The sequence below is a fragment of the Benincasa hispida genome, chromosome 8, assembly GCF_027475165.1.
Source record: "Benincasa hispida cultivar pf3 chromosome 8, pf3_genome.v1.1, whole genome shotgun sequence".
Lineage (NCBI taxonomy): Eukaryota > Viridiplantae > Streptophyta > Magnoliopsida > Cucurbitales > Cucurbitaceae > Benincasa > Benincasa hispida.
In genome coordinates, this window is record NC_143485.1 from 14,467,678 (window position 1) to 14,491,948 (window position 24,271).

General features: G+C 29.6%; 2 protein-coding genes across 2 annotated transcripts; one reads left to right on the forward strand and one right to left on the reverse strand.

Moving 5' to 3' along the window:
- Positions 1–4,354: 4,354 nt before the first annotated feature.
- On the reverse strand, positions 4,355–5,862 carry LOC120083494 (small RNA-binding protein 11, chloroplastic-like). Its single transcript, XM_039039270.2, has 4 exons — positions 5,728–5,862; positions 5,562–5,630; positions 5,381–5,487; positions 4,355–4,649 (listed from the first exon to the last, which is right to left on the reverse strand). Exons 1-4 carry the CDS (start codon positions 5,795–5,797, stop codon positions 4,575–4,577), a joined length of 321 nt encoding a protein of 106 aa, XP_038895198.1. The 5' UTR covers positions 5,798–5,862; the 3' UTR covers positions 4,355–4,574.
- A 9,580-nt stretch (positions 5,863–15,442) lies between these two features.
- Positions 15,443–17,088, forward strand: LOC120082517 (small ribosomal subunit protein uS8z/uS8w). The gene is made up of 4 exons (XM_039037722.2): positions 15,443–15,573; positions 15,706–15,866; positions 15,988–16,148; positions 16,775–17,088. The coding sequence occupies exons 2-4, from the start codon at positions 15,734–15,736 to the stop codon at positions 16,871–16,873; spliced, it is 393 nt and encodes a 130-aa protein (XP_038893650.1). The 5' UTR covers positions 15,443–15,573; positions 15,706–15,733; the 3' UTR covers positions 16,874–17,088.
- Positions 17,089–24,271: the final 7,183 nt, after the last annotated feature.

Below are 24,271 nucleotides of genomic sequence, written 5' to 3' on the forward strand. Positions count from 1 at the left end.
CTCTCAGTTTTCTCCCTTTTTTTTTTTTTATAAATTTTTACATCAATCCTCTCAGCAACCGAAATAAAAATCAAAACTTTAAGTTAAAAACATAGAATCTCACAAAATGTTCACAAAATTTCAAAATCAAAATCTCCCTTAAAACATACTAAAATATAAATAGTTAAATACATTACATACACTCAATTACTAACGAATAACTTTGTCAATTATTTAAGTTCTAAGATTCTTTGGTGTTTCCTTCATTCTATTTATTCTTGTTATAGCTTACAAACCTTAACTGACATGGGTAGTTTTATTTATTATATAAGCAAACGTCAAATAGAGGTGGAATAGAATAACCCGGTTGAAGGGAAAAAAGAAAAAGAGCAAATAGAGAAATAAAAGGGTATTAACGGTTTTTATTCTTATACTAACCGTAAGAGTAATTTATTTATTTTTAAAGTTCAAAGATATTTTTTAAACATTTGAAGTTAAGGGGTATTTTTTTACAAAAAAATAATAATAATAATAATAAATAATTATATTCATTCAAAACTAAGGTAAAAATATTTTAAATTCCTATGATATCTTTGAAAGTTTTAAAAGTTGAAAATTATTTTTTACGTAAAATATAAAGTTATGGGATATTTGGTATAATTTAACTAATATTTTTTTTTCATGAGATAAGGGGTTATATAAAATTTTTATTACCAAATGGCGAGCAAACCAGCTTTTCATCACATTTTATAAGATTTCAAAATGTATAAGAAAAAACTTCAAGAGGGGTTTACAAATTGTGATTTTAAAACCGAATGTAAATGTCTTTTTTTTTTTTTTCTGTTAAAAAAAATTATTATGAGATTAAATAATTCGACATCAGTTAGACGAACCAGTGTGGATAAGAAATCTGGAGAAGTTTCGAACAATTATCCACTATAGCTTTTTTAGCAAGGAAATGAGTTAAGATGTTATATCGACGATGGGGTGTGAGAAAAAGGAGACCTCCCAACAGTTTTGAGCGAATTCTATGACATTGTATTTCTAAAATTTCGTATCCGTAACCTAATGATAACATAATCTTTTAAATATTGCTATTTGAAGAATCTTTTTTAAACTCTCTTAATTATATTTGTAGTATATATAAAGACATTCAAAGATAAATTTTATTCAATTTTGCCCTTATATTTATGCCAATTTTACACTTTTCTTATACGTTTTCTCATCCTATAGATTTAAAGTATCAAAAAGTTTCTCCAACTCAGAAAAATCTCATTATTTACTTCATTGTCTCATATAAACTCCTTCATTATCATTAGGATTGTTCAAAGTATCCGATAACCTAAAAATCATACCAACCCAAATCAAATTATAAGGATTGAATTGGGTTGGGTTGTATTTTTCATAAATCATCTGGTTTGATTCGGTTCTTGGGTTAAAGGAAATTGTTTTTGTTCAACTCGAACCATATATATATATATATATATATATATATATATATATATATATATATATATATATATATATATATATATATATATATATATATATTAGGTTAAAATCATTTTATCTCTAGCCATTTATTTCGTTCCCTCTTCTTTCTCCTTCAAATGCTTGCTGACAATTTGAATGAGTCAGCTTCTCTGTTTCTTTCTTATTGTTTCTTCTCATTTCCTCCATCTCAACATTCGCTAGTTAGTGCAATCATTCTCATTCGGCCCTCATTGGAGCCAAACAGTCGTCGTTGAAGCCATTCACCACTAGATTTGCTATTATTGGAGCCGTCCACCACTAGATCTGCCATCGTCAAAGTCGTCCACCACTTTTATGTTGCTATTGGAGACATCTACCACCAGATCTGTCGAGCGTTAGTGTAAAGGAAGAACAAATTGCCTCGTCAGCAGATGACAAGGAGCCATGTAGAAGCTGATAGAATGCTCTCGCTGGTGTGTATGCTCTCGGTGTTATCGCTGGTGTGTATGCTATCGCTGGTGTCACTAGTGTGTATGCTCTCGCTGGTGTCACTGGTGTGTATACTCTCGCTGATACTGATGTGTATGCTCTCCTAACAGCCTCTGCCATATAATTATTCTCTACCAGCTGTATAGAAGATCCGTTAGTTATTTTTTATCCTTATTCTAAAACCTAAGTGTATATATCTATACATCACTACCCTGTATTATGTGTGGGGAAAAGATTTAATATACGAAATTAGATATACAGAAAAGGGAAGATAAATTGCTCTCCCAGATCTTCATCTTCTGCAGCAACATTTTTTACTGTTCTTCTTCAAGCTTAGCTTATACAGCTGCTCGACTTGGTATCAGAGCCCCAGGTAAGCGATGGCAAATCAACCTTCTACAATTTTTTCTCACCTATTTTTTCTGGAGCTGCCAGAAGTAGAACCATCATAGGTCCTCCCCTAAATCAACTTCTCAACTAAGTGGCATCCATCAAAATGGATAGGTCGAACTTCTTGCTTTGGCAGAATCTTACGTGGCCAATTCTAAGAAGCTACAGATTGGAAGGTTATCTAACTGGGAAACTCCTTGTCCGTATGTCTTTACCTACTTGCATCTTGTTTTAAGTAAAAAAGTTGAATTCTTAGTCAAATTCCATAAACAAAACACAAGTATTTAAAAACTATATATATATATATATATATTAGTTTTCAAAAGTTGGCTTAGTTTTTTAAAATATTAGTAAAAAGTAGATAACAAATAAAGAAATTTAGGAATGTAAGGGTCATTATAGGCTTAGGCCCCATTTGATAAACATTTGGGCCTCCTTTTTAGTTTTTGAAAATTAAACCTATTTTCTTCAAGTTTCTTACAATGATTTGCATCTTTATCAAATACAATGGTTGAATTCTTAGGCAAATTAAAAGCTACTTTTATTAGTTATCAATTTTTGGCTTGTTTTTTTAAACCATTAGTAAAAAATAGATAACTACGAAAGAAATTTGGATGTGAAAGTAATGTCTATAGGCTTAATTTTCAAAAACAAAAATAAAAAACCAAATGGTTATCAAAGGGACTTTGGTTTTTTGTTTTTTGTTTTTGAAAATTAAGCCTGTAGACACTATTTTCACCTCCAAATTTCTTCCTTTATTATCTACTTTTTACCAATGGTTTAAAAAACCAAACCAAAATTTGAAAAAAAAAAAAAAAAAAAGAAGCTTTTAAAAATTTGTTTTTGTTTTTGGAACTTGGCTAAGAATTCAACCATTATAATAAAAAAAAGATGCAAATCATTATAAGAAATAGGGAGGAAATAAACCTAATTTTCAAAAACCAAAAATAAAAAACAAAATGATTACCAAACCAAAATTTGAAAACTAAAAAAAAGAAGCTTTTAAAAATTTGTTTCTGTTTTTTTGGAACTTGGCTAAGAATTCAACCATTATAATAAAAAAAAAGATGCAAATCATTGTAAGAAATAGGGAGGAAATAAACCTAATTTTCAAAAACCAAAAATAAAAAACAAAATGATTACTAAACCAAAATTTGAAAACTAAAAAAAATAAGCTTTTAAAAATTTGTTTTTGTTTTTTGGAACTTGGCTAAGAATTCAACAATTGTAATAAAAAAAAAGATGCAAATCATTGTAAAAAATAGAGAGGAAATAAACCTAATTTTCAAAAACCAAAAATAAAAAACAAAATGGTTACCAAACAGACCTTAAATTTCAACAAATTCTACTATCATTAGGGTCAATGAACTAAGAACCTAGTTGTGCCGCAATTGTGGAGTAGTTGAAGTATTCGTTGAAATTTTGTTCCGTTTTGGTTGAAGGGAGGATTTGCAAGATTGACCTTGTTTGTCGTGGTTTGTTGAAGGAATGAGAAGCGGCATATAAAAGATTGACCCAATAAATTTCTAATTAATTTAATTTTAGAGTGAAAATTGACAAGTAAATAAATCTACTTAACATTTAACATCTCGGTCAACAATTCCTTAAGTCTCAAATGGGTTTAAAGATCATTCAGAACCATTATTCAAATTTCAAGGACTAAATGCGTCCATTATAAAACTTCAAAGATCAAATGGACACCTACTTCAAACGTGAGGGATCAAAAATTATTTTGCCCTAAAAGAAACCAACTCCCAATTGAAGCTATGCAATCAAACTTACTTTTATTCATTCTTTGAGCATTATATTATTGATCTCATCCATCAGAGAGTTCCTTTTAGTCTTATCACACCGCCAATCCCTAACTCGTAGAGCCTTTCCACCAGGCAATTACTCTTCAATATCAACAAAGAGAGTTACACCCCCTATAAATTGTTACATAAATAAGGTACAAAAATCAAAATGATTTTTTAAGCTGTAGATTTTGATCGAACAATTATCATCAAGAATTTAGGAGATGAAATTGTTAAATAGGCCCAATTTAAAGATTTATGTTTCAAGGCAACAGTTAAATCGTCGCACATTTATCATAGAAGAGTTTAGAACATTAGACTCATTACAATCGTTATCTTACTTCCTTTTTTCAGAACGAACTAACTTGCTAATATGACACCACATATGGATTAAACTCCGAAGCATGCACACATATCCAAATCCCCATGTCTTGTTGTGAATGACGTTCTTTATCTAGATGCAGCATCTACCCCATGTCTCCTAGTCTTTGCAAATTCAACGAAAATCAATCTTCCATCAACAATCTGCATCGTTTATCCAAACAAAACTTATATAATCTCCTTGACGATTGACCTAACTTGAAACACAATCCATTAGCTACCAAAATCAACATCTAGGTTGAAAGCTCATATTACTCAAGTCTCAAACCCAATTGATATGCATATTGCAGGAATTGCTTACACAAAACCCAATTGAAATAAATTCTCAATAATAAACAAATTCAAACATAACCATATTCCGGATGCGACAAATGTAAATGAGATTTTTGTGCAGATGACCCTTTCACCGACACCTTAATGTTTCTTGACCCACTCCCACAAACGCATGTCAGAGCACACTAATAGGGTTTTAATTGACATCGTGATATGAATGACCCTTCTAGCCCGATGTTGGCGTATCTCTGACCCAATGAGTTAGATCAGTGTTATGTCCCTTTTTCTCAAACTTTTCCCACTCAATCTCACTTTAGGGATGTACCTAAAGCATCATAGGTACGTCCCTAACGCAGGGCTTAGTGGAAAAGACATGAGAGAGAAACAGGGACATTGTGCTACCTAACGGGTTAGGAATACACCAACATCGGGGTGGGAGGGTCATCCCTATCGCAATGTCACTTAAACCGCACTCAATGTTAGATTTCACTAAGCGCCCCTGAAAGGATCTCCGTACAAAAATTTCAATGTAAATAGAATATAAACGTCGGTCAGACATTTCGTCGAACAGTTTATGTGCGTAAGCAAGGGAGGACACATACTCGACCATTCATGGCTTGAAGAGCTTTCTTCGCCTCAACCGGGGATTGAAATGTGACAAAACCAAACCCTTTGGGCCTCTGGGTTTTCGGATCACGAATTAGCCGAGCTGCAAAAATCGAATTTTTTCCATTGATGAGAAAGGAAATAGAAATTAAAACCGATTAAGGAGGAGATATGTACCTTCAGAGACTGAACCAAAGGGTGAAAACAGACTCTCAAGGCGTTCGATTGTTGTGTATGATGACAGTCCTGAGCAAAAAAAGAGAGAAGAAAAATGATCATCAATGGAGAACTTGACGAGAAACCATTCTCATAAAATGTTTGTGTGCGTGAGAGAGAAAGCTACTGCTGATGAACAGCTGCGAGCCGACTCGGTTAGCCATTCCTTCCAAATCCGACGCGTGATTTTGCATCATTTAATCCATTAGATTAGATTTAAGAGAAAATACCATAATATTCAATGAAAATTACATTTATAGTTGGAGATTTTCAAAAATAGAAAAATAATACAATTTAATTATTTTAGATTTCTATCCTCATTTATCAATGATAGACTTTCGTTAGTGTCTATCAATATTTTTTTATTATTTCTATAAATAGTTTGACATTTTTTCTATTGGTGAAAATTTCTGTTTTTAGTTTAAGTTTTCAGGTTAGTTTTTATTTACTCTATGGAGAATGTTACGATTTTATCTTTAGATTTTGTTTTTAATTTTTATTTGATCAATAAACTTGAAAATATTATATTTTTATTCTACACTTTACCATCAAGTTTCATTAATGCTAACTTTGGTATTTGAAGTTCACTTTTATATAATTAGTTTAAAGTAATTACGAAGTGAAATTTTAAAATTAATTTTAATAGTAACGAAAAATTTTATGAAGACTAATTAATTATATGAAAAATCAATGTTTAAAGTGTAAATCTTAGGGCAAAATGCACTTTTGATTATAAAACTTGAAGTTGATGTCTATTTGGTTACTGAAGTTTCAAAATGAATACTTTAATCTTAAGTTTTGAAAAATAATTCTTAATAGTCGTTGAATAATGAGTTAGCTAACTGATATGGCAAAAATTATTAACTTAATACATCGCTATTGAGATCTAGCAGTTTGGGATGTGGGGGTTAGTCGTGAGAGATTTTTTTTTTTTTTTTGCTATGCAAAGGATTTTTGGCATTGTGGGTTGATTTGGTTTTTTTATTTAGTTTTTGAAGGTCGGTTAAGAGAAGTTGTTGCTAGAAAAGTTGTTTTCTTAGACCCTATTTAGTAATCATTTTATTTTTTGTTTTTGTTTTTTTTAAAAGTAAGCTTATATGATCTATATTTTGATTTGTATCTTTCTTAATTACAATGGTTGAATTCTTAACCAAATTCAAAAAACAAAAATTACTTTTTTTAGTTCTCAAAATTTGCCTTGATTTTTTAAACTATTGGTGAAAAGTAGATAATAAAGAAAGAAATTCAAGGTGGAAACAGTGTCTATAAACTTAATTTTAAAAAACAAAATGGTTATCAAACGGGGCCTTAGATTTTCATTTAAGTAATATAACCTAATTTTGGGTTAAAGATAAAATACATCCCCAAAGTATATATATATGAGAAAAATATATAAATCAAAATCGAGGGAATTATATTTCCTAATGTATCTCGAAGTTGAGGATCACAAATGTCCAACGTGCGAAGAAAATAAAGATATCATTGCTTTGCAAGGCTTTTGTAAAGTAGAAACATGACATTTTATGTTAGAAAGGTGCATGGAAAATGGTGGAAGGTTCAACGGAGGGGTCGAAGGAAAAGGATGGAGAAAGAGGGAAAACAAAACAATATTAAATTGATATTCTTTTGCCAAATTAGCGGGCTAACTTATCATTTAACGGTCACATAATTTTTTTTTTGTTAGTCAATTAACGGTGTAAGAAATTTCAAAGACTATTTAGAACTATTTCTCAAATATTGGAAGCTAAAGTGTTCGTTTTAAAACTTTAAAAACCTACGGGACCAAATGTACAATTTATCCTAAATCTTAAAACCAAAATGAAAGAAAACACAAAATTGAATGATAAAAATGTAACACATTTTGCATATTAGGGACCATTTGAGAATTAAACTCAAAATTCAAGGCTAAAGGATATAGCCTAAAGGATAAATTAAGAGAAATCTTTAAAAATAAAATCAGTCTTTATTATGAATCAAAAGTTATCAATACAAGAAGACGGTTCTTCTATTTATAGAGAATTGGAAAAGAAACTAATCCTAATCATAATTAGTAAAAGAAATGGACACTTGCTAGAGTAGCAAAAAGATTCTTAAATTTACAAATTTAACAATGATTTTTCAAATTTTGCAATATATATATATATATATAACATTTAAGCAAATTTTCGTTTGTTATTATTTCAAGTTTACCCCTATTGGTGTATTAACATATATATCAACAGTATATCTGATATACTTTATATTTGGTACATCAGTTGACTAATGTGTCAAACATAAAGTATATAAGTTATACAATTGATATATAAAAAATATCATTCATGTATCGTATTTATCAGTCAACAAGTGTTTGTACATGTACTATCATTGTGGACTTTAATTGATGTACCAAATATAAAATATATAAGTTATACAATATTATACCAAATTTATCATTCACAAACCATAAGTCAAGAAGCGCTTATTTACTATTATTCATGGACTCAGTTTTAATCTTTATTTATAATATTGTTTTTTTAGTATATTATAATTAGCTTATAATGGTTCAATTCACTACGTTAATAACCATTTTGAATATATACTGATAAACTATTGGCACACTAATGTTACATTTGAAATTGAATTTTGAACATGTGTTGATATATTATTTATATACTTGAACAAATGTATTTTTAAGAGATACATATATACTAATGATACACTTTATACTTGAAATGAATTTTGGGTTCATGTTGATATAATACAAATGCACCAATGTTATACGTAAAATTTTAATTAAAATAAAGATGAAAATATTGTCATCGATATAAAAGTCGGTAACTCAGATTTACTGATATATCGACGGATATTTCGAGAAAAATCACGAATATTACAGAAATTTATAAAAATATTGTAAATTTTTAAATGAAATTTTAGAACAAACTTAATCAAGTAATAAAATATGAAACTAAACATATAAATCAATAATTAGAAACACAATATGATTAGTAATAGAACAATAAATAATAGTGAAAACCGCGGAATATCTAATATTGACCACCTAATAATTATTACCGACACATTAATAATATATTTGGAATTAGTTTTCTATGAGTATTAATACAATATTGATAAACTAATTTATACTTTAAATAAATTTTGAATAAATGCCTAACTATAACTACTGATGCACTAATAATATATACTTGAAATTGAATTTTGAACAAGTATTAATATAACATTGATACACCCATACAATACTTCAAATGAATTTAGATCAATAATGATATATTATTGATATGCTAAAAATGTATATAAGATGAATTTTTAGACAACATTTGAGGCAAGAAGTTAGTTATTATAGTTGGGCTATAATAATTTGTGTTTGGTGTGTAGATCATTTTAGTTTGGTTTGTAATAGTATATGTTTGAGATGTAAATTATTTTAGTTTGAGAAGGAAATAATAAGCACTATAGTAAAGAATAAAAAAATGATGAATGTAAAATAGTAAAAACTGTAGCAAATGAGGGTTTTGAAATAGTCAATACAAGAAAAAAAATTCTCTCGACTCCTAAAACGACTGTCGAGAGATACATCTTCGAGAGAGAGGATCTCTCCCAACTACGTAAGGGAAATGTCGAGAGTGCTCAATAACTTTCGATGCTGTAAGTTACGCATTGGGAGTTGGTAAGAACTCTCGACGCGTCAAAAACTAAGAACTCCCGACGCGTCAAAAGCAGGCATCGAGAGATGAGAACGGAAGACCATTCACCACGAACAATTCGTCGGGAGTAGGGTTGGTAAATATCCACTCGGGGTCGGGTCCTTGCGAGTACCCACCCCAATCGAAGCGGAGAATCCCTGATTTGATCAGAGACGGGGTCAAACCGGGGACGGGGAGCATATCCCCGACCCTGCCCCGAATATATATAAAACAGTATTATGAAATAAAATTAAAAAGAATATAAAAAAAAAATAGAAACAGTATATAGAAGTTACTATTTTTATTTTTTAAAATTTTGTTTCATATTATTATTATATGTAACTACCATTTTTATTTTTTTAATTCTTTTAATTTTTTTTCATAATATGATTAACTTTAACTTTTTATTAAATCTTAAAATAAAGAAATGTTAAAATATTTTTTTATTATTAAATTAAATAAATAAGACAATAATAGTACTAACTTATTGCCCAAAAAGTGTATCATTTCAATAGAAATATAAAAGATTATTGATTTTAAATAAAAAATTAAAAAGAAAAACTAATAGGCGGGGAATTTTTCCCTGCAGGGACCCGATCCCTGAATGGAGATTCCCCAATCCCGACCTCGACTCCTCAAAACAGAGAATGGGGTGGGGATGAGGATCGAGAGTACATCCCCGACCTCGCCCCACCCCATTGCCAACCTTAGTTGGGAGTTGGGTAGGAACTCCCGACGGTTACGGTAGCCCGTCGGGAGTTCCTTTATAAAACCCTCAAATCGTTTTAGAGCTATTAATTTCTTCCCTTCTTCTAACCATAGCACACTGATGGAACGAACACATATGCAACGGAAGAAAAACAGATCTAAAGTACTCTAATTAGATTAATTATAAAGATAAGCATGCAAGGAAACAAACAAGTAAAAGGGAAAAAAATACAACATTTGTAGTCTTTGAATCTTCTCCAAATCAGCTCCAATCTCCTCATGAACGGTTCGTAGACCACCACGAGAGTCTTCCCGACTATTCTCCAGCCTTAGAACGGGATGGTGGAATTCGGTGAGTGATTAATTTGGAGAGGAAAAAGCTAAAACTTTGAGAAAAAAAAATGATGAGATTATCACATAATCCCATTTAAACCCACTATAGTCAAGAAGTCTTCAAAAGCATTAAACACGCGTTTTAAAGACCATTACATGCAAACATGCAACTTTGAGTTTGATAAGAATTTGACACTCAAAATTTTACTAACTCAAAATGTGGGATTTAGTGGGACAAGTATCTTCATATGAAGACAACACATAGCCATGCAAAAGTTGGCATTTCTCACTCACAAATTTTGGATCTTTCCACTAACTTGGTCAAAATTTGACTCTCAAAGTCCAAAGTCAACAAATTTGACTTTTTGACTTTCAAAAATCAAAAGTCAACAATTTGACTTCCATTGCATTTTTTACCTAGTCAACAAATTGACTTATAATGCAATTTTGACCGATCCATTTAATTTAAATAATAATAATAATAATAAATTTTAAAATTAAATTAATATTAAAAAATTAATTAATTTTATTTAATATCAAATCCAACAAAAATCCCAATTTTTATGAATCTCTATTCATAATCTTGATATTTAAATCTTATTTAAATATCTCATATTTTCTCTTTTTATGTTTAATTCACAATTAAACATTAGGTTAAATATATCGTATATATTTAACGTTTTGCTCCAAAAATCGAATTTGAACACTTAAAATTCGTTCGTCACACTGTCCTAAGGTTTAGTCCGATATAAACTAGTAGGAGGACCTCATGGACATGCAGATTATGGGTTCCAACGATCTACGATTAACCGACAAAACTCTTTAACTTAATTAACCATCATTCGTTAACTATTGGGTCACTCTACTAAAGCCAAGTAGTTGCACTCCCCTCACTATAGATATATTATGTCCACTCGATATAAACATGGTTAGTAAGTTAATTCTTCACAGGTCGTTTGTATTAACGACTGGGTCAAAAGCTGTTTTACCCCCAAAATTATATCTAGCTCCTTAAGTTCTACGGATCTTTTAATGAACAATTGGTTTGTTTTTCAATCACTAAACCGAATCCCTCTCGAGCCAATGAGAAGGTGAGACCCCTTGTTCAAGACTCGAAGTCAACACTTAAGGAATCAACCTCTCTATTATCCTTAAAAGTGGGTAGGATTGAATTTTTTCTTGCACCCTATGTCCCCAGCTATCTATTCGGCCTTATCCCTGAAATGGGAGGCTTATTGAGCCAACGATGTTGAGTCAACCTTTACCCATACAAATCTAAGGATAATCCCGAATAAACAGAAGTTCATAGTTAGCTCAGGATTAAGGTTAAGTTACCTAGGTCATTGCTTTGAAATAGTTAGTCTTAAACAGTAAACAACGTTATAAAGTAAGAGTGACTTAATTCTTGGTCTGATTTTATGAAAACTCATTGCATAAGACGCCCCCACTCCTCATGTCATTACATGAACGAATCAGAATCATTTTGTTTGTAGCACTTTACAACAAATTGTAACAACTACAGAGTGGGTCGCATCTGATAGTGTTACCAGAATAAGGTACCCAGCCTTATTCATATACTATAGACCGTTTTTTTACTGAACTTGATCCATTCTTATGTCCCCACATAAAGTTCATGTATTTAAATAATAGCCATGAATCTTTAGTTTATTGGATTTAGATTTTACAAGTGCAATTTACATATTCAATAACAATTTTATTGAATAAACGTCAATAACATTTTTATTGATAATAGAATATGTTTAACATTACAAACTACGAGTTTTAGAACATACAACCCAACACACACATCGAAGGCATACGCAAAAATTCCAAATCGAAGATCCGTCGTCCATCAGCTGCTCATTGTCCGTCGTCTGTCTCTCTCGGTGAATTAAACTTTGACTCTATACTTTTAAATTGAAGGAATAGTCCGTCTCTCTTGGGTAGACTGTAATTTGTTTAAAATTTGAGTAATTTTATGTTAGGTAAGAAGAATTGATTAATTTTATGTTAGCTTTTAGAAAGAAGAATTGACCATAATCTATTTATAACCTTATTTGTTATTATTTGTTCCGCTTCCATTTCTTATTTGTTCATAGTCTATTTATAGTTGACCATATTCAAAAGTTATAAAATTAAACTACTACATTTTTCAAGAGTTGTAAAATTACCCTTGACCTTTATAAAGTTTTCAAACGTAACATTGGAATATAAATATTTTAGAATTTCATATACAAATTGGGATATATTGGCAAAAGATGATTGTGCCTGTTGAGATGATTGTGGTAGGACATATTGGTTTAGATGATTGTGGAAGGATATATTGGTTTAGATGGATATATATGTAGGTAGGATATATTAGCACTCGCAAAACTTTATGACAATGAATTATTGGCTACTGTAGTTATGGTAGTCAAACAACTAGATTTTAATATGTTTTGGGGAGTTTTTTTTATGTGTTTGTAGAGTTTTTATGTGTGTTTGTAGAGATTTATAAAGTTTGAATGTTGTGTGGGGTGGGTTGAGATTAGTATCTTTATTTTGGAGTTCAACTTGTGGGAGGTTTAAAGTTGAGAACATGTAACCTTGGACCTAAGAGAGACGAACATTTTTGCCATTTTGTCATTTTGCCAACTTCTTTTAACGCATGATAGGAAGGTGAGGGAGATGTGCCACATCAATTGTGGAAGGTTCGTTAAAAGAAATGCATGATAGGGAGGTGAGGGAACTAAAAGCCAATATTGAACAATCTCAATTGAAGATTAAGGAACTTGAAGACATTAAAAAACAAATGAGAGAGAATCATGCAAGACAAATGAAATAAATGGAAAAAATGATCGAAGATATGATACGATCACAAAGAGAAGGGCCATCGAATTAAGTATGATTACTTTATTATCTAATTGGCTAATACCCTCTTAGATTCTGAGTTTCTCTTTGGACTTTGTTAACATGACCTTTTCTGTACTCACTCACTATGTCTTATAATTCTTCTTATATTTGATCTTGATATATGTAATAATGTCCTCTAATCAATGTAATTGTAGGTAAACTACTGTTTTGGAGATGTTGCTTAGAGACGTTGGAGATGTTGTTAGAGATGTCATCAAACTTTCTTCTATGTATTCGTCAAGACATTTGTTTTGTAGACCATTTTTGCTAACTTTTCTCTCCTTTGTGTAATAAAAAATACTATCAACTTTGTTTGTTTATTTGTTTTACGTGAATACGTTTGATTTGTTTAACAATGTTATAAATATTAGTTTATTCAAAACAATTTTTCTTTAAAAAGATAACAAACGAATGGAAAAAGGGGGTAAGAGTTTGATTTTTTGACGACGGCGTCGGGAGTTCCACTATCTCTCAACGACTGGTAAATCGTCAAGAATTTGATTTCAGAAAATTGGGTTTCCGAATCAAACTTCCGACGACAGAAAAATTGTCGAGAGATCAAAGAACTCTCAACAGCAAAATATACATCCGCCGGGAGTAGATAACTCCCGATGTAGTACACGAGGTATCAGGAGTTATCATTAACTCCCGACGATATGTATATGGACATTAGAAAATGGTCTCCCGACGGGTATATCCCGACCAAACTTCCGACACATTTTCCACCATTTTTCGACGAATTCAAGCGTCGGAAAAGGGCTATTTTCTTGTAGTGAGTGTTGACTGTAGCTAATTGGGGAATACAAACTAGTATTTAATGTAGCAAGAGATGATTGTTATAATCTTGGGATAGTCCTTGTCCCAAGCACACCCTTAATGACTATCGATATACTATTGATACATCTACGTTACCATTTAAATAAAATTTGAATGTTCGTTGATAAACCATTGATACACCAAATACTCAGTGTTGATTTTGAGCTCATTATGACTATTGATATACTAATGATCTACTGATAATTCATTTTAAATTGGTATTAATATACAATTAAAATGTCAATGTTATACTTTAAGTATCATTTTAAATAATATATTTTATATTTGGTTTATCAACAATATCTTTGATATGTTTTTATTCTCTCTAACTCGGGTATATCAGTCAATTAATATACAAAATATAAAATATTAGTTACACAATTGATAAACCAAATTAAACTATAACTTATATATCATTAAATTAATATAAAAAAACTCTGAAGATAAAACAAATTAACTAATATAATTTATCCTAATATGGTAAATATTGCAATTTCCATGTGATCTCATTTAATATATATATATATATATATATATATATATATATATTTTAAATGAGATCACATGGAAATCAGACAGAAACGAATTACTAACAAAGTATTTTCCCCTAAAAATAATTAATGTTCAGTTTTCATTCATGTAGTAGCGTAATATTAAAAGAGAAAATTTCTAAATTTTGGACAAATATTTTATGACTTCAATTTTGAATCACCTTCTAACTCTTTTATAAAGTATGGAAAAACAAAATAAAATGAATTACAAAATTGGAATTACGTGGACCGAAATGGAACAAAATTCAAAGTATAAAGATTAAAATAATTTTTTTTTATAAAAAAAATAGAATGTTGAAAGACTTATTAGATACAGACTTAAAAATTTAAACATCTGACACAAACAAACTTAAAAGTTGATAAACTAAATTTGTAATTTAACACTAAAAAAACAAAAAATTTATTTTTTTGGTTAAATAGAAAATTTAGTCCTTATAGTTGGAAAAAAAACCAAAATTTAGTTCCTATGATTTATAATTAGAATGTAATTTTTATGATTTGATAAAATCTTTATAAATAGTCTCTACCAATAAAATCCTCCTAAATAGTTCATAAGATAGTGATTATCAATGAAGCTTTTAACCTTTTGAAAAAATTTTCCCTTTTAATTTTTTTCTTGATGCATCTTCAGTGAGAGAAAACCCTATTTTTTAGATTTTATCGAACCCTATAAATTCTAACGTTTTCTCAGGATCAAATTTATAATTTATAATTTAATATTTAACATTTTTATTTTTTTTCCGACACATACTTATTAAAACCCTACTCTTAGAGATTAAATTCTAATTTTTTCTAGGTCAAACTTGTAATTTAAAATTTTATTTTTATTAATTTTTCCCGATACATTCTTATTGAAAGAAGGCCCAGTCGTAGAAAGGGCCCAATTTCATTTTTCCTTTAGGCCCAATTGCTAGGGTTTTCGTCCATTTATAACGCTTCAAACCCTAACGCTCAGTCCTTTGAAGCTAGCCAACGCCTCCTTCTGCAATTCAGGTAAATCTCCTCTATTCATCTCTTCGTCTCTTTCAGATTCCTCTACGTTTATGTTCGTGTTTCTGTTTTGAGTTCTTGTTGTATATCGTTTGATTTCTTCTGGTTTTGTTTTTTCTCTCTTCCTTTTGCCAGAAACCCCTTGAAGCTCTAATTTGGAAGGATGGTCAGAGTTAGTGTTTTGAACGATGCTCTTAAGAGCATGTACAATGCAGAGAAGAGGGGGAAACGACAGGTCATGATCAGACCTTCTTCCAAAGTGATCATTAAGTTTCTTCTGGTTATGCAGAAGCATGGTTTGTTTCCTTTTTTTTTTTTTTTTTTTTTTTTTTGAAATCTCTTCTTTGATTTGACTTCATATTAGCAATTTCTTCTCCCTATATTATCTGATTTCAACTATTTTTTTGTAATGTCCAGGTTATATTGGGGAATTTGAGTTTGTTGATGATCATAGATCTGGAAAAATTGTTGTTGAACTGAACGGTAGGCTGAACAAATGTGGGGTTATTAGTCCTCGTTTTGATGTGGGTGTTAAGGAGATTGAAGGCTGGACTGCTAGGTTGCTCCCTTCCAGACAGGTTTGTGTTCAATGCCTTTTACTTTTGTAAAATGTGATTCTGAAGTTAGAGATGTCAATGCTTGTTTAATCATCTCGTCACTTGGATTATCTTAGATGCTAAATCTGGCTATTTGGGTATCTTAGCAGATGCATGTATGAGTAATTTTCTATTGGACAACAAGTTCGTAAAGCAGTGCTCTAAAATAGCTGTTTCAGTATTTTTGACCTCAACAAGGCTCAATAGTTTTTTATTATAATTTAAGCGCAAGACATTTGGTAATATGAAAAAAAAGCCCGAACACAAGAAATTTTTCATTTAAGTTGGGTAAAATTGAGTTTTTTTAGTTAATAAATAAGTAAAAGCCTAATTGTTACTATTTTTAAAAATGATGGAAAAGCTCCAATGCCTTTGGAGGGCTTTGTAACATTGGTTTAGACACAAAGTTTGGATTATTTTAGTTTTTGATCATCTTATAATTTCCTTTGTGGGTACTGGGTGTATTGAAATTTGTTGAGTAGCATGGTTTTGTAATCCATTGTAATGATTTGTTCGATAAAATTCATATATGCAGTTTGGATTTTGTTGATTAGCATGGTCTTGTTATCTATTGTAATGATTTGTTTGATAAAAATTCATATCTGCAGTTCGGATTTATTGTGCTGACAACATCTGCTGGAATTATGGATCATGAAGAGGCTAGAAGGAAGAATGTTGGAGGCAAAGTTCTTGGTTTCTTCTACTGAACATGGTTTTGAGCAATCCATTATGGAGTTTTGACATAGCTTTCAAATAGTACTACATTTTCTCGGTAAAGAAAGATCCTTATCCTGTAATGATGATTAGATTTTGTGTTGTCAGTTTCTCATCTCTTAAGTTAATTCCAAGAAAAATTTTATTGTTTTCGTGAAGACATTTCGGTTTTTTTTAATTATATTGGAAGAGAACCCGTGTTTTTTAATTCCCTCAAGTTTCTTGCTATGGTACCCACAACCCCAACTTTGTTCTGTCACTCGAGTTTTTAAGTCCAATAATCGTTATCTTAGAGACCAATTTTCCTTTGAGCAGGCCCATTTTAAAAGCTGTGGCTGTAATTATTTGTTTTCGATTTGAATGGTCCATGATGGTTTATGAATTGCAATTTTTGGATTGTTCTTGCAAGTGTTTTGCACTTTTGAAACACTTTCTTAAGCAATTTCTTGCACTTTCTTAAGTACTTAGAAGGTCAATCTAAACATGTCTGAAATGTCGTGTATGGAAAAAGAATATTGTAATCACAATTAAGATTCTCTTTGTGACATTATACTCCTGAGGCATCTGAGATAGTTATTCATTTTTGTATCTTTGAGTATCAGTAGGTTTTCACTTGTAGTTTTGAAAGTGTCAGTCCTGGTTTCTATATGAGCTGATTGTAACTTATAGTTATTATGGACTTTTGGTTTTACACCGAAATTATACTTGGTACAATAAACAGCTCGGTATGGGATTTTTTTGTTTTCTAACAAGTAATATGATTTAAGGGAAACTATGCATTTGGCCAATTTAGTCACCAATTTTGAAGAATAGGTATAAAAAAAAAATCTATTTTTTAAAGCATATTTTAGATTTTATATGAGAATGAAATTTTAAATTAAAAAAATAAAAAAATTTCTCATCTCTGCCTCCATTTTTCTCTCTTCCTTGCTCCACTATGCTTTCCCCAAATTTCTTTTCCGATTAGAGAGGGGAGTTGATACTATTTTTTCTTTTTATGTAGATAATTTTTGATTTTTAACTAGCGTGTTCAAATGATCTAAAAATCCGAACAATTTTGACTATCTAATTTAAAATGAGATTTGAGTTGGGTTAAATTTTTATTTTTATTTTTGTTGGATTGGATCAGGTTGTAGGGTGGCTAAAAGTTTGGGTCTGATTATCTTGTATGGATTGATTCGTGAGTTTTTAATATTTTTCTTTTAAAATTATTGTGATGTTAGTCTTTGTTTGACGTTTGGAATAAATGTCATAGATATTTGATATTTAACATTTGAATTTTATAAGATTTTAGTTATTAGTCATGTATTGTAAGTAAATTTTAAGGATTGGATTCGAATGGAGACTTTATTTGGTTCTTTTGAGTTGCCAACCAAACTAACTCAACCCAATCTAACTTATGTATATCCATATTTAAAAGGGAAATTTAGTCATATAACACTAAATAAACTTTTCAAATAGCAAGTCACAAAAATAATTTGAATTATAGCAAAGTGGTTCCTCTCTTGATTTTCGTAAATCCTAAAATACCATCACTATAATTAGATTTTCATTTTTTTTTTTTTTAAAAAAAGCTCAAATTATCTGATTGTTCCGGTTTAATAAGGATCTATAATTTTATTTTATTCGACAAATTCCTCTTCTAGTGTTGGAAAGTAGATGAAAAATACATAATTGACAATTCATAACCATAAATCTCCAAGAAACATACCAAATGTAGGTCCAACAAAAACTTGTGCAACACTAATGAAGACGGAGATCAGAAGACCCAAGCCAAGAGAATGGTCGAGTTAATCTTCCCTCCAGTATTAATCATATTACGAATTTGCGTCATGGACTAAACATTAAAATTCTATAATTACACCTATGCATTTTGGATAGGTTGCATAGTCTTATAGTGTATGCATATTGTTAAGTTGTTTTATTATTTCCAACTACTTCTATTTTTTTTAGTTTGTAATATTTTCATATACATAAATAAAGTAAAAGTAAGCTTCATTTGGTATTTTCACCTCTAACAATGTTTTCACTTTTCAACAGTTTTGATCAACCTTTTTTGACGTTGAAGATTATTTTTAAAAACCATCCGATCTATTTTTGTTCCGATTAAAAAATATGTGATTTTTTTTTTTTTTTAAATTCAAAATGATTTTTATGTTACTGTTATTTTCATTTGTTTTCAATTACTCTGTAATTTTAGGTTTTGGTTTATTTAGAGGATATTTTAATAACAAAATCTAATATTTTATCACTAAAAAAATCGTATATTTATTATTTTTATTTTATTTTATTTTAAAACATATGTATTTTTAATATTTATTTTATCATTAAACTCAATGTTGTTTTGAATCTAAAAATCTTTTAAAATCACCTATCTTCATCTACCAATCGAATCTGACCCTTTTTTTTAATCTCATATCTTTATCTTATTTAATTTGTTTTCCTTTATTTTTTAACTTTGTTTCGGTTTTAAAATCCCATATCTTCTGATCTTTATTTCTAGCTTTACCTTCACCGAGTTTCTTTTTCCCTCTTGTTTCTCTCGTTAACCATCACTTTCTCCGAGTTTTATTGTGGTGCAACAGATCTCACATTTTCACCAACTTTTATTGTAATTACTCTGTAATTTATTCTTTTATGATGTCAATCTTAGATACTTTTGGTGTTGTTAGATCAACTATCTATTTTAAATGTTTACATCACATTTTAGTTTTTTAGGTGGTTGGATCATATCTTAGTTTTTTTTAAAAGGTTGAATCAAATCTTATTTTCTTTAAATAAAATAGATTTTAAATGCCAATAAAATTTAGGTTATTATGATTTTAAAAAATGTGTTTTTAGAACAAATGAATTGTAGATACTATTTCGGATATTTTTATGATCTAATAATTATTAATTAATTAAATTCAAATTCATTTTGCTATTTTTCCTAACCTAAATACATATTTCTATTTTCTAAAATGAAAGTTTGAAAAATGCTATTTCTCTAGTTAGCCCTATTTTAAAACTTCATTTTATATCTAAAATAACAACAAAAATATATAATTAAATTAGAAAATAAGAAGTGAGACTCTTTAAATGTGTCCTTTAAAATTAGTGACTAAACTAAATATTTAGGGACTTAAAAAAGGCAAATTTTCCGAAGTATCCTATTTGAGGTGTAGGATGCAAATGAGTGAGATATGAAAAAGAAATAATAGGAAATTTTAAGGTCTAAGAAGTTGGGAAGAAGATGGTTTAAATTAATATAATTATTAATTAAGAGTTTTAATTGATTTAACCTAAATCCGATATTTTTTTTCTTTATTACTTTTTAAAAACATATCTCGTAGTTCATTTTCATAAAAAATAAAAAGTGATTTCAAATTTTACCACCAAACAATCCCTAAAATATTATATAATCTTTACTAAATAAGTAAATTCAAGCATAAATCAATTACCACCTCTAAATTAAATTCGACCATTTAATCTTCCACCATGTAATTATTAAACTAAAAATTCCTCACACGTTATCAATTTTATAATGTGAATCTAATATATAATATTTCAATTGAGCTAAAGCGATTTCATAGTTAATAATCCCATAAGTTGGATCAATTTTTTGTGAACACATTTTGAAATTGAAATGTTTTTAGTCTATCTTAAAAAAAATTAGTACATAAATATTAGATTAGTTATTGTGCAGAAATTTCTTAGAAGTACCTGTTCTCAAAAAAAATAAAAAAAATAAAAAATAAAAAATAAAAAAATAAAATAAAAGGTGTTTCCTAGAAGTACCATTATTCCACAATGGTCATGCCCATCTTTATCTAATACTTAGTTTCTTTTATGAACTTTTCAAATGAGAAAAAGCTACAAATAAGTATTATAACACAACATTAGAATCTCTCTCTCAAAATCAATTTAAACAATATAATAATTAAACAAGTCCAATAAAATTGTGGACTTTTCCAAAGCTATAGATAATAAGATGAGACTTGGATTATTTCTAAGTTTTTAACCCTAATTAATTTCCACACACTAAAAGGAGATAGCATATAAATTGTTGATCAGATAATAAATAACAAAAAGCCCAATCTAGGAAGAAGGAAAACAAAATACCAAACTCTTTCCTCCCACGATCTTCTACAAACGTAACTTTGACTTCTCGATACATGTCGATTTTCATTATTTTTTTCCGTCTAACTCATCCTAATATATATATTGTTTCCTAATATGCCAAAGAGTATTCGTTGCCCAAAATGATGCACGTGATCGAATAATCGTGTCGTATAACGGTCACGATCCACGTTCTCATTTCTTCACTTTGAAGTCATCAATCCCACGTTCGAGAAGCCATCGAAACATCGAGCTGCAACAGAGAATAAGAGGCATCAAGGGGGAAGCCATGGATGGTTTCTTCACAAAGATCAATCTCAAGAGAACAAAGGGGATTAGGTTTTTGTGAAAAAATTGGGAGAAATGGGAGGTGATGGGGGTTGGTTTTGATGTTGTGGAAGAAGAGGATCTTCTAAGCATATGCTTCAAAGCAATAACTAGTTGGTCCATTTTCTTTCCACTTTATGCTAACTTTTTGTTTATTTAATTATTAATGACATGCATATATGTGCCAAAAAGTTGTGAATCTTAACCTTAAACAATTTCTAGGGTTATTATTTCACCTTAAAGTTTGAATGATTTACACCTAACTCATATAAATAAACCCCTACTTTTATAATTAAATGAGACAAATTTACAATTGCAAGCATATTAAATAGCCATTAAATAAAATTTGAAAAATTAATGAATACTTTGAACATACATATATTACCATTTATAATGATTTATTCAGTAATTTTTTTCCTAAGGCACTGTGAATTTTTGACAATATATTAATATATTAAAAAAGCGGTTGTCCCACATTTGAAAGGATCAAGACAAGTGATGGACTCTAAACACGGTAAAAATGAGAGATTACTATTGTAATTGGGGTCGGGGGAGAGATTTCAGTGTGATTACAATAATTTTTTACATATTCGTTCTAGTCCATGGTTTTCTCTATGGTTTGGAATTTTTCCATGTTAATTTTTATGTTCCCAATTTTATTGCTTCCTTTAATTTCTCTGTTATTATTTTTTTTTGTTATTCCCACGGTAGTAGTGAAAGATTTTCTTTTTTCCAACAAGTACTTCTATAAGTGAAATGTAGCCAAGGATTAAAATATGAAGGTTAATATCGATATCCTATATTTCAATTTTATGGATATATTGATCAAATGTCGATATCAACAAATATTAGGATAAATAAAAAATGTATAAAATTATTTAAATGAATATTTATAAAATCATGAACAAATATTTAGATGATATTTGTTTATATTTTATGGATATTTATAAAAGTTATAAAAGATATTGATGTCAGACCTTATGATTTATAGATATATCGACGAACATATCGACAGATATTTTAATCCTCGTACTTTAAATTAATTCTTTTACTTAAAAGATAATTTCAAATTCACTATTATTCTTGAAACAGCTTCTCCCAAGTACACTTTTAATTAACATAAAAAAACACTATTTTATTTTATATGTACTCTAAATGGGCACTTTCCACGTTTGATGATATGAGAATGCAGTAAGACAATTATTAATTATAACTACATTTTTTAATAATTATTATAAAATTTGAGTAAATAATAAGAATTGGAATAATAGAATTTCTAAACTTTTGGTCGAGATTTTTTAGTACAATAGATGTGAAAATAATGATTGAACTTCTGATCTCTAACGAAAAAGATCATGACAATTATCTTTGAACTAAGCTCATTCTAACAAAAATGTAGACCTTTAATTCGGCTGTGTTTAGTTGGAACTTTAATTTAGTACACAATTTAAAACATGCTATTATTAATAATATATATATTATTTATAATAATATATATACACGTCATTTAACTAAATTGTGTTTAGTTGGAACTTTAACAACCACATAATTTAAAACATGTTATTATTGCGTGAAATGGAGATTCAAACTCTAATATTGTGGTCCATAGTACGATATCTCCAACTAGTTGAGTTAGGTTTAAAACTTAGTAAAATTAATTAAAAAAATGGTCTACATAGTTACTCGCTGATATTATACAAATTCAATAACTACTCTACTATACAAAAATTATTGAATTAATATAATTAATTATTCAATTTATGAAAAGAAATTGTCAATCTAAATATAGTATAGACATGTCATTGACTAAAAATTTTAAACAAGTCTCAATGCTACTAAAGTAGAGTCATGGTGCTACGAACAAGTATTTTCTTCTTATCAATTTTTTATATAGCGTTGTAACACTATTGCATACGTGATCTATTTATTAATATTAGGGTTTGTGTGCATTTTGCAAAAGAGAATTTTTAGAGTTAAAAAGATGGTTGTTCATATTTTCTACAACATTTATTTTGACATGTGAGGTGAGGAGATCAAACCTCTAATCTTTGAAGTTGATTAGTGCAAATTTTGTTGGGAATGTCCTTAAACTCACTGTTCGTAAATATTGTTAACATATTCTATTTATCAATAAAAGTATTATTTATTGAATATTTTATTCAATAAATTGTTATTTATATTGCATTATGTTATTAAAATACAATAAACGAATCCATGGCTATTATATGAATATTTTAAACTTATGTGACGACGTAAAAGATGATCAAATTTTAGTATATAGCCAAAATGGTATATAAGTATATGGATGAGATTGGGTACCTCATCTTGGTGACACTGTTGGATGCTGCCCATTTTGTATACTGTTACAAATGATGTGATTCCAAAATCATTCATGTGGAGACATATGAGTGGGGGCATCCTATGCAATGAGTTTGCATAAGACTGAACCTCGAAATAGTCACTTTTCATTATAATGACCGTTTACAGTTAAAACTGACTATTTCAAATTCAATGAGCTAGGGTAACTCAATCTTAATCCTTAGCTAACTATGAACTCCTGTTTATTCAGGATTATCCTTTGATCTGCATTGGTGAGAGTAGTTTAACAACATTGCTCAATAAGCCTCCCATTTTGGGGATAAGACTGGATAGATAGCTGGGGACATAGTTCTACAAGATGAAATTCACTCCTACCCGACTTAGGGTTAACAGATAGGTTGTTCTTTTAAGCACCGATTCCTGGTTTTGAACAACGGGGCCCCACCCTCTCATGATCAAGAGGAACATGGTTTATAAGTTGGACTACAAACCAATTGTTCAATAGAGGATCAGTGGGAGCTTAAGACGTAAGATGTATTTACAAGGGTAAAATGGTAATTTTGACCTAGTTGTAAATACGAACGACATGTGAAGGATCGACTTACTGATTATGGTTAAAATGGACAGAAATATATCTACAGTGAGGA

What these genes read in the sequence shown, in the direction of transcription:
- LOC120083494 (XM_039039270.2), bottom strand. Translation starts at nt 5,797, where the DNA reads ATGATGCAAAATCACGCGTCGGATTTGGAAGGAATGGCTAACCGAGTC. An exon ending in CTCGCAGCTGTTCATCAGCA is followed by an intron (nt 5,631 to 5,727) that starts GTAGCTTTCTCT and finishes TTTTTTGCTCAG; the next exon opens with GACTGTCATCATACACAACA. An exon ending in CTTTGGTTCAGTCTCTGAAG is followed by an intron (nt 5,488 to 5,561) that starts GTACATATCTCC and finishes CGATTTTTGCAG; the next exon opens with CTCGGCTAATTCGTGATCCG.
- LOC120082517 (XM_039037722.2), top strand. Translation starts at nt 15,734, where the DNA reads ATGGTCAGAGTTAGTGTTTTGAACGATGCTCTTAAGAGCATGTACAAT. An exon ending in TCTGGTTATGCAGAAGCATG is followed by an intron (nt 15,867 to 15,987) that starts GTTTGTTTCCTT and finishes TGTAATGTCCAG; the next exon opens with GTTATATTGGGGAATTTGAG. An exon ending in GGTTGCTCCCTTCCAGACAG is followed by an intron (nt 16,149 to 16,774) that starts GTTTGTGTTCAA and finishes TCATATCTGCAG; the next exon opens with TTCGGATTTATTGTGCTGAC.